The sequence below is a fragment of the Ahaetulla prasina genome, chromosome 15 (genome assembly GCF_028640845.1).
Source record: "Ahaetulla prasina isolate Xishuangbanna chromosome 15, ASM2864084v1, whole genome shotgun sequence".
Taxonomy (NCBI): domain Eukaryota; kingdom Metazoa; phylum Chordata; class Lepidosauria; order Squamata; family Colubridae; genus Ahaetulla; species Ahaetulla prasina.
Window position 1 is genome coordinate 15,294,579 of NC_080553.1, and position 9,843 is coordinate 15,304,421.

The 9,843-nt window shown below is 47.4% G+C and overlaps 1 protein-coding gene across 3 annotated transcripts in view; it reads left to right on the top strand.

The window, feature by feature from the left end:
• CIDEC (cell death inducing DFFA like effector c) overlaps positions 1–9,631 on the top strand; it is a 72,672-nt gene extending 63,041 nt beyond the window's left edge. The window contains exons 1-6 of one of the 3 annotated variants that reach the window (XM_058158393.1): positions 2,356–2,426; positions 3,663–3,744; positions 4,593–4,734; positions 6,135–6,284; positions 8,541–8,728; positions 9,027–9,631. In XM_058158393.1, the coding sequence (XP_058014376.1) occupies positions 3,692–3,744; positions 4,593–4,734; positions 6,135–6,284; positions 8,541–8,728; positions 9,027–9,207 (714 nt within the window). In that variant the 5' untranslated portion in view covers positions 2,356–2,426; positions 3,663–3,691 and the 3' untranslated portion in view covers positions 9,208–9,631. Of the gene's footprint in view, positions 1–2,355; positions 2,427–3,662; positions 3,745–4,592; positions 4,735–4,813; positions 4,954–6,134; positions 6,285–8,540; positions 8,729–9,026 lie in introns of those variants that run through there. The other 2 variants (XM_058158394.1, XM_058158395.1) reach the window with 2 other exon arrangements.
• The last annotated feature ends 212 nt before the right edge of the window (positions 9,632–9,843 follow it).

Here is a 9,843-nt window from a genome sequence, read left to right on the forward strand (position 1 = left end):
TGTTCTAACCATGGTCTGTTCCGTGGCTTTAAACGTGGCCTGTTTAAATATGGTTTGTTGAAGCCAGGTGTTACTTCTAAACTATTTTTTTTTCTGTCGGTGTTGTGGGAATCTTGCTAGCCGTAGAATATATCCCCCAATCCCAAGGCACATTGGCTTAGCATATTGTGTGAACCCTAACCTGGTTTCTTTATTGTACATAAGTATGTTATGTCAACATTGCTTTTTTCCGTCTGCCAACTTAGGGAAAAACATGATGTAGAACCTCAACTAATTTTATTAGGGATTTGATTTGTAGAGTTTCCCCTCTTCCCTCCCTCAAGTCTCGCTATCATGGCTAATTAAAAACTCTAAATAACCATTGAAACCGGGTGCGGACTGAATAAACTGGTTCCCCAAAAGGACCAGAAACTTGCTTTAATTTATTTAGTCAATTTTAGCCCACTGCAGCCGATCCCATCTGGATGGTTTACAATTGCTTGTTTGGTTTGGTTTCGGCAATATCGTGCCCGCAGGACGGCTCAGAAATTACATTTGTCTCCCAAAATTTGGGTTTGAACAAAAGCAAACCGCTGACAAATAAATAAAACGATTGCGTTCGAATATCTGAAATAGATTTTTCCTCCCCTTAAGGGTTTCTTAAAACCTAGCAAGGTGTAGAGTTAAGTCATAAGAGGCGAGATTCAGAATTCCTGCGGCAGCCGCTTCTGTTGCATCAGAGTTCATTAACTGAGAATGGTGGCTGGGACTCTTGGAGTGACAACGGCTGGGCTAAAGGTGAGGAGTCCAGAGTTCATGGCAAGGTGGCCAGCAGGAAGGGGAAAAAAAAGGCTCCCAACGTTCTTGGACGTTGCTGTGTAGCAAAATCAGGTTGTGACAGCCGTGATATTAAATATCTCTTGCTGGGTTTGTTCTCGCAAACGGGGTCGGTTTTGCAAACGGAACCTGCACGAGCTGCAAAAAAATAAGAGCATTTTGTGTAAGGCTGTCTTCACAGGAAGTTGGAGAGGGGGAAGGCTATGCACAGAAAACTAGGTGGGGAAAAAAAATATTTGGTCTAGGGGTTAAGACTCCAGGCCCGAAAGTAGAAGATCATGAGTTCTAGTCTCAGCTTAGCTATGAAAGGCAGTTGGGTGACTTTGGGCCCAATCGCCAGGAGATGGTGAGTTCTAGTTTCCCCTTGGCATGAAAGCCATCTGGGTGACTTTAGGTCAATCACCAGGAGATGGTGAGTTCTAGTCTCCCTTAGCATGAAAGCTAGCTGGGTGACTTTGAGCCAACCACCGGGAGATGGTGAGTTCTAGTCTCCTTAGCATGAATGCCAGTTCGCTGACTTTGAACCAATCGCCAGGAGATGGTGAGTTTTAGTCTCCCTTAGCATGAAAGCCAGTTGGGTGACTTTGGGCCCAATCGCCAGGAGATGGTGAGTTCTAGTTTCCCCTTGGCATGAAAGCCATCTGGGTGACTTTAGGTCAATCACCAGGAGATGGTGAGTTCTAGTCTCCCTTAGCATGAAAGCTAGCTGGGTGACTTTGAGCCAACCACCGGGAGATGGTGAGTTCTAGTCTCCTTAGCATGAATGCCAGTTCGCTGACTTTGAACCAATCGCCAGGAGATGGTGAGTTTTAGTCTCCCTTAGCATGAAAGGCAGTTGGGTGACTTTTGGCCCAATTGCCAGGAGATGGTGAGTTCTAGTTTCCCCTTAGCATGAAAGCTAGCTGGGTGACTTTGAGCCAACCACCGGGAGATGGTGAGTTCTAGTCTCCTTAGCATGAATGCCAGTTCGCTGACTTTGAACCAATCGCCAGGAGATGGTGAGTTTTAGTCTCCCTTAGCATGAAAGCCAGTTGGGTGACTTTGAGCCAATCGCCAGGAGATGGTGAGTTCTAGCCTCCCCTTAGCATGAAAGCCAGTTGGGTGACTTTGAGCCAATCGCCAGGAGATGGTGAGTTCTAGCCTCCCCTTAGCATGAAAGCCAGCTGCGTGTCTTTGGGTCAATTGCCAGGAGATGTTGAGTTTTAGTCTCCCCTCAGCATGAAAGCCAGCTGGGTGACTTTGAGCCAATCACCAGGAGACGGGAGTTCTAGTTCTACCTTAGCCATGAAAGCAAGCTGGGTGACTTAGGTTCTGTTGTTTTTAGCCCAACCCCCCTGACAGTCTGAAATCCGGGAACGTTTCTGCCTTGGGCAGTGGTGTCAGAACATTCTCCTTTGTCCCAATTGCCCAAGAGCCTCTGAGCATCTGCAGACCTCCTCCCGCCTGACGCAACAGCCTGGCGGGGTTGACACATTGCCTAACCCTTGTGGTTACTGGCTCTCCCTCCCTTCCCTGTCCAAAGGGCGGCCGAGGGCCGGGCTCCTATAAAACCCGGAGTCACGTCAGACGAGCAGGAAGAGAAAGCAGGATTAGCTGATCGGCTGGGAAAGGCAAGTCTGGAGTTTCTTTTGCAAAGGGGGGGGGGAGAGAAAAGTTTGAGGCGGGGGGGGCGGGGAGGAGGTCTTGACCTGGGAAGAAAGAGGGGTGTGCGGAGAAAGGAAGGGGCTCCTTCAGGCGGACGGGCAGGTTAAACTCACCTTGGATTGAAGAGAAACTCTGTCTTTGGCAGTTCAAATCCCTAGTAGAAGTCTTTTGCGTGAGCAGAGGGTTGGACTAGACGACCTCCAAGGTCCCTTCCAACTCTGTTACTGTTATTATTATTCTTGTATTATTCTCACAGAGTAGAGGTGTGTGTGTGGGGTGGGGGGTGCCTCGTATTCTCCAAAGAGCCGGAGGGCAAAACAAGAAGCAATGGGAGGAAGCGCCTCGCCTTCCCTGAGGAGAAATTTCCTGAAAGTGAGAACAATTAACCAGTGGAACGGCTTGCCTCTAGGTTTTTAAGAAGAGATTGGATAGCCATTTGTCTGGAATGGTATAGGGTTTCCTGCCTGAGCAGGGGGGTGGACTAGAAGACCTCTAGGGTCCCTTCCAACTTTAATTATCCTGTTAAAGGTAAAGGTAAAGGTTCCCCTTGCACATATGTGCTAGTCGTTCCCGACTCTAGGGGGCAGTGCTCATCTCCGTTTCAAAGCCGAACAGCCAGCGCTGTCTGAAGACGTCTCCGTGGTCATGTGGCCGGCATGACTCAACGCCAAAGGCGCACAAAACGCTGTTCCCTTCCCACCAAAGGTGGTCCCTATTTTTCTACTTGAAAAGTAGGGCCACGTGGGGACTCCTGGAAGGGGAGGGGTGGGGCGGAGTGGGCGTGATGGGCGGGGCCAGCCAGGAGTGGGATTTGGGGGTTCTCCGAACTGCACAGAATCTTAGCTAGAGGTTCTTCCAAACCCCTGTGAACCTCCCCAAGCAGCTCACCCCTAGGTGCTGGGAAGTATTTGAAAAACTAAGAAAGAAAGAAAGAAAGAAAGAAAGAAAGAAAGAAAGAAAGAAAGAAAGAAAGAAAGAAAGAAAGAAAGAAGGAAGGAAGGAAGGAAGGAAGGAAGGAAGGAAGGAAGGAAGGAAGGAAAGATGGATGAACAGAAGAAAAGAAAGAAAAATAAAAGCGTAAAATCAATAACACCCAGGCCGCCTCTTTTATCTAGCCGCCCCATCCATCAAGATGCCACAATCTAAAAAGAAAGAAATTAAGAAACTGGACACGCCTTAACCCCACTTTTTTCTTCCCTTAGAGCCTGGATCATATTCTCTTGCATGCCTGATGGATTACGCAAAGAAATCTTTGGGCCTTCTCAACCCCAAATCACTTTCCAAGTAAGTATCCCCTCGTCTTTGAATTACAGCTATTTGGGGTTTTCTGCCTATTTTCCCAGCACCTTTCGGTTCCTTCGGCAAGAAATGTAGGTAGTATTGTGACCCAGGCCCCAGTAGGTAGTAATAAACTTAGTCCGTGGAAAAACAAACTTTATTCAAACAGCCGGGAATTACTTCATTCCCAGCGTCGTTCAACTCAAAGTAAAACAAATGCCTCCCAAACATAAATTCCTCAGTTATCTCACAAACCTTGGTCCAATTAGGCAAACTGCCAAAGGCCTTTCTTGGGAAATGTTCAGAAGACACCGATACAAAATAAATGCAAGAAGACAAAGCTATCAACATTGTTTTCCGGCAACGAGCTCAAATGCCGTTGCTGGTCTTTTAAGCCTTATGGGAGGGGCCAATCATCTCTTGGCCTTACTTCTGAGTCGTCCTCTTTGCTTGAGCTGCTCTTGCCTTCTGGCAGCTCTTCTCATGCCTGCATTAGGAACAGGCTTCTCCTGTTCCTCTGCCTCACTACTATCAGTCTCTGGGGGCTTTGGAGTCCGCACCTCATTTCCCGATGGCCCTGGCCCCACCTCTGCCTCACTACTGTCAGCCTCTGGTGGCCGTTCAAGGTGACAAAGGCACTGAAAAAAAAAGTGACATTTGCCACACTTACAACCCGCGATCACGCGATCCAAGTTCAGACGCTCGGCGACTCACTGCTACTTATGACCGTTGTAGTATCGTGCGATCTCCTTTGGCGACCTTAGACAAGACAAGCCTATGGGGAAAGCCAGCCAAGGAAGGGGGGCGTTTTTAATCCTTCCCCTCCCTCAAATGAACGTTTCCCTCTCTTCCAGATGTATGTCGGCCAGTGCTTCCATGACCCAGCAGCTGCTGGCTGGCCCTGCTCCCCGTCCCAAGCCGTACCGCGTAAACAACTACGAGCGCACGCTGAGAAAAGGCATCATGGCGGAGAGTCTGAACGACCTGCTTCAGAAAGTAAGTGGAGGGCGGGGGAGGGTGGGCTGGCAAATTCTTTTTTTTTTATTTCTTTTTGTCACAACAGGAGTGTCTAGTTGTTCTGGTGTGCAGTGCTCTATAGCGTCGTTTTGAGGGTAGGAGTTGAAACAGTTTATGTCCAGGATGCGAGGGGTCTGCAAATATTTTCACGGCCCTCTTCTTGATTCGTGCAGTATACAGGTCCTCAATGGAAGGCAGGTTGGTAGCAATTATTTTTTCTGCAGTTCTAATGATCCTCTGAAGTCTGTGTTTTTCTTGTTTGGTTGCAGAACCGAACCAGACAGTTATAGAGGTGGAAATGACAGACTCAATAATTCCTCTGTAGAATTGGATCAGCAGCTCCTTGGGCAGTTTGAGCTTTCTGAGTTGGCGCAGAAAGAACAGTCTTCGTTGTCCTTTTTTAATGATGTTTTTGATGTTAGCTGTCCATTTGAGATCTTAATTGGATATAATGAAGGGAACAATAGGACAGGAACGGTAGGCACTTTTGTGCGCTTATGCACGCCCCTTATAGCCCTCTTAGGAATGGGGTGAGGTCAACAGTAGACAGTTTTTGGTTGAAGATTTTGGGATTTTGAGTAGAGACTATGGAGTCAGGTAATGAGTTCCAGGCATGAACAACTCTGTTACAGAAGTCATATTTTCTGCAATCAAGTTTGAAGCGGCTGGCATTTAGCTTGAATCTATTTTTTGCTCTTGTATTGTTGCGATTGAAGCTGAAGTAGTCTTTTATAGGAAGGATATTGCAACAGATGATTCTGTATGTTAAACACAGGTCATGTCGAAGTCGACGGAGTTGTAAGTTTTCTAATCCCAGGATTTCAAGTCTGTCGGTATAAGGTATTTTGTTGTTTTCGGAGGAGTGAATTCTGGCCACAATGTGCTTCCCACCGCAATATTAAAAAGTTAGAAGTCTTTCCGAATGGACAGAAGGGAATATTCGGGAGCTCAGGGTTGAATTGTGGAGTCCTTGGCGCGTTCCGAGCTTGGTGGTTTTTCTTGGAGACGTTTCATGACCCGACTAGGTAGTATCATCAGTGCTAGAAGGGGGTGGGGTTTGTGGAAGGGAAGAGGAGGATTGTGGGTTCCTTGGTGCTCTTTGAGCTTGGTTGTTTTCTTGCAGATGTTTTATCACCCAACTAGGGAACATCATCAGTGTTAAATATTTCAGTTGTTGTTGTTGTTGTTTTTAAATGGAGACCAATGGGCACTAGGTGAAGTACTGGGCAATCTTCTCATCACCTCATCCGAAGAAAAACTATGCGTGTCAGAGCTGCCTTTCTAAGCCAGCTTGGTCAAGAGATGCTCCCTTGTTAACAAACCCTGATTCCTAGGTTGTCTGGAATGGCAAAGTATGCAATATTTATTTATGGACGCAGGTACGAACTACTCTGGACTTAGTGGGGCCCGTCACCCTTGTCTTGGACGAAGATGGCACCAGCGTAGAATCGGAGGAGTTTTTCCAAACTCTGGAAGAGGGAACGGTATTGCTGGCCTTAACTGAGGGACAGGTGTGGCGTCCGACCAAGGTGAGGAGCCAGATTTAAAGACTTAACCCAGGAAGATTTGATCATTTTCATTTCAAGGACATGCTATCGTCTGGTTAGGTTAGAAGCACGGGCGGGGGAGGAAGATCAAAGGATCTTCGATTAAGTTGGAAGCACTTGTCTGTTGGGTTTAACCATAGTTTCTTGAATAAGCCACCATTGGTTTGGCTTCCTTCCAGGGATAGCCATCCACAGCTAAGTTGGAGTTTAACCATGGCTTCTTGAATAAGCCATCACTGGCTTGGGTTCTTCCCAAGAATGGTCATCTACATCTAGGTTGGAAGCCCTCCGCCGTTGGGTTTAATCATGGCTTCTTGAATAAGCCACCATTGGTTTGGCTTCCTTCCATGGATAGCCATCCACAGCTAAGTTGGAGTTTAACCATGGCTTCTTGAATAAGCCATCACTGGCTTGGGTTTTTCCCAAGAATGGTCATCCACATCTAGGTTGGAAGCCCTCCGCAGTTGGGTTTAATCATGGCTTCTTGAATAAGCCACCATTGGTTTGGCTTCTTTCCAGGGATAGTCATCCACAGCTAAGTTGGAGTTTAACCATGGCTTCTTGAATAAGCCACCATTGGCTAGGAAGAGAAGGACAGCCACAAGAGGGAAGCGACTCCAACTGTCAGTTGGGATTTGTGTTTCCAAAACCCAGAAAGTTTCCTTTTTAATTTAATTTATATTTATTTGGTAACCGTAGATGACCGCCCATCTCGTACACGCAGCGTACAGTTCTGTCCGTTTTGCACACATCACAAGTGAGTTTTAATCTGAGTCACTAGGTTATGTGAACCTAGCCAAGGATGCTATTGTTCAATCGCTCAGCTCTTGTGATGCGAAGGGTGTGAATTCGGTCTGAAAAGCAAAAAATGACTCCTTTCCTTATCGGCTTTATGGAAATGAAACATTTGAAAGTTGATTTTAAACGCTGGAGCGTTTTATTATTCTGCTTGTAAAGCTCGCTGTGATCAGGGATTTTAAATAAGTGCCATCATGATAAAGGCAATTCCCAGAAAACCGTATTAGAGAAAAGAAATGGAACCAGGTAGCGCTGAAATTGATAACTCTCAGGGTCAGGTTTGAAAGACGCTTGGGTGAAGAAAAAAGGGAGAAAAACAGATTTTTCTCTCTTTGGCTGTAAATGTCATGAAGTCATGAATTGATTGCTCTTTAATCATGAGGACTAGAATCCTGAAGAGCGAAGAAAACGACAGCAACATACAACCTTGACTGGGTGTGCAAAGCTTGGGTGCAGCAGAGACTCTGTTCGATAGGGATCATTACAGAATACGGAATAACAAAGAGTTGGAAGGGACCTTGGAGGTCATCTAATCCAACCCCCTGCTCAAGCAGGAGTCCCTAAACTCGTGATGGTGAACCTATGGCATACATGCCACAGGGTATTGGTGGGCACGTGAGTTCAGCTCTGGCGCGCCAGCTGATTTTCGGGCCTTCTGGGCCCACTAGAAGTAGGGAAACAGGCTGTTTCCTGCCTCCGGAGGTCCTTGGGAGTGAGTGGGTGGGTGGGTATAAGGCCCATTTTTCTCTCTCCCCAGGCTCCAGAGCCTTTCTAGGAGCTTGGGGAGGGCGAAAAGGGCCTTACCCACACACACACCCCGGAGGTCTTCTGGAGGCCGGAAAAGGCCCATTTTGTCAACTTCCAGTGGGACCGGAAGGCCCGTTTTTTGCTCTCCCTAGTCTCCAGAGCCTTTCTAGGAGCTTGGGGAGGGCAAAAACGGCCATGCCCACCACCCACCACCCCGCCCTGAGGCCCATTTGCCAACTTCCGGTCCGACAGCAGTGGGGGGGCACATAGAATTATGGGTGTGGGCACGTGTGCGCGTGACCCCCCGTTCCCCCCGTTCCTGGCACGCAACGGCCAAAAGTTTAGCCAACCCTGCCCTATAGCATTTCAGACAGCTGACTGTCCAAGTTTCTTCTTCAAAACCTCCAGTGTTGGAGCATTCGCAACTTCTGGAGGCAAGCTGTTCCACTGGTTAATTGTTCTCGCTGTCAGGAAATTCCTCCTTAGTTCTAAGTTGCTTCTCTCCTTGATGAGTTTCCACCCGTTGCTTCTTGTCCTGCCCTTAGGTGCTTTGGAGAATAGCTTGACTCCCTCTTCTTTGGGGCAGCCCCTCAAATAATAGAAGACCACTATCATGTCCCCCCCCCAATCCTTCTCTTTGTTCGACTCTCATTAAAGTGTCTTTTTTCTATTATTATTATTTTTTGACTCCAGAAAGCCGGCTACCAGCTCTCGCTCTCCCACAAGCCCCGACGTCGGATCGACGTGGCCTGCATCACGTTCGACTTGTACAAGACCAACCCCCAGGATTTCCTTGGCTCTTTGAACATCAAAGCGACTCTCTACGGGACCTACAGCATGTCCTACGATATGCAATGCTATGGGGCAAAGAGGATGATGAAGTACGTTGCTTTGTCTCCCTGGCTTGGCCCTTCCCGTAACCCTTTGCCACGGTGGTGAAATGTATAATTGGTTACTACGGGTACTGTGGGCGTGGCTTGGTGGAGGGGTGGTGGTAAACGTGACCGGGTGGCCGTGGCCAAAGAGTTGGTAGAAAAAATGCTTTTAAAAGGCTCCTCTGACAATCCCAGTAGAGGGTCCTGTTTCCTGTTATAGTTAAGCAGTAAAGCACATGGTGACTGTTCTCTTTGTTTAAGCAGTGGTGCGACAGATAAACAGAATTTCTTTTGTTTTTCTCAGGGAAGCTCTCCGCTGGACCCTTTTCACCATGCAAGCCACCGGTCACATCCTGCTGGGCACTTCCTGTTACATGCAGCATTTGCTGGACGCTCCGGAAGAACCGAAGGAAGAAACGTTGCCATCGTTGTTCCCTCCTTCTATCGCTCTCCCCTCCTCTCTCACCCGGAGAATGTTGCAGTGAATTTGGGATGTGCGTGTCCGAGGGACAGAGATATCTCCTGCACCCCCGCTGCTATGGACTCCAAACCCTGGGAGGGTTGACATCCTACATGTAAGCCACCCACAGAGATCCCGTAGTTAAGGATGGGCACCTTTCTGCACTTGCTGGAGTAAAAAATAAAACCACAGCCATCCTTAGGACATTTTGACGTTGTAATAGGCTTCTAGGCACTTCACTGTTCCTTCTAAGTTTGAACGTGCATTCTTATTCTTCTCGTCCAGCTTTTCTGCATCCAGAATTGGTGCACAAAGACGCCAGGGTTTCACTTTTCCGTATTTATATATCTATAAAGTATGTATGTATTATTTTTTTCCAACACGCACAGGTAAAATACACAGCCAGCACGATGCCACGTTGACTTGTATTATGGCGCTGTAAATATGTGAATTAAAAAAGAAAATGTTTTCATAAACCGTGATACGGGCTTTTTGCTTTCTGCCTTATTCTCAAACGGGTCGTTTAATAGAAAATACATTGGCAGTTGCTTTCTGGAGCAGAAGAAAAGAGAGTTGGGTGTGTAATAAAATACATCACAGACAGTCATCAGGGGTGAAATGCTCCCGGTTCAGGCCGGATCTCCCGATCCGGTAGCGATTG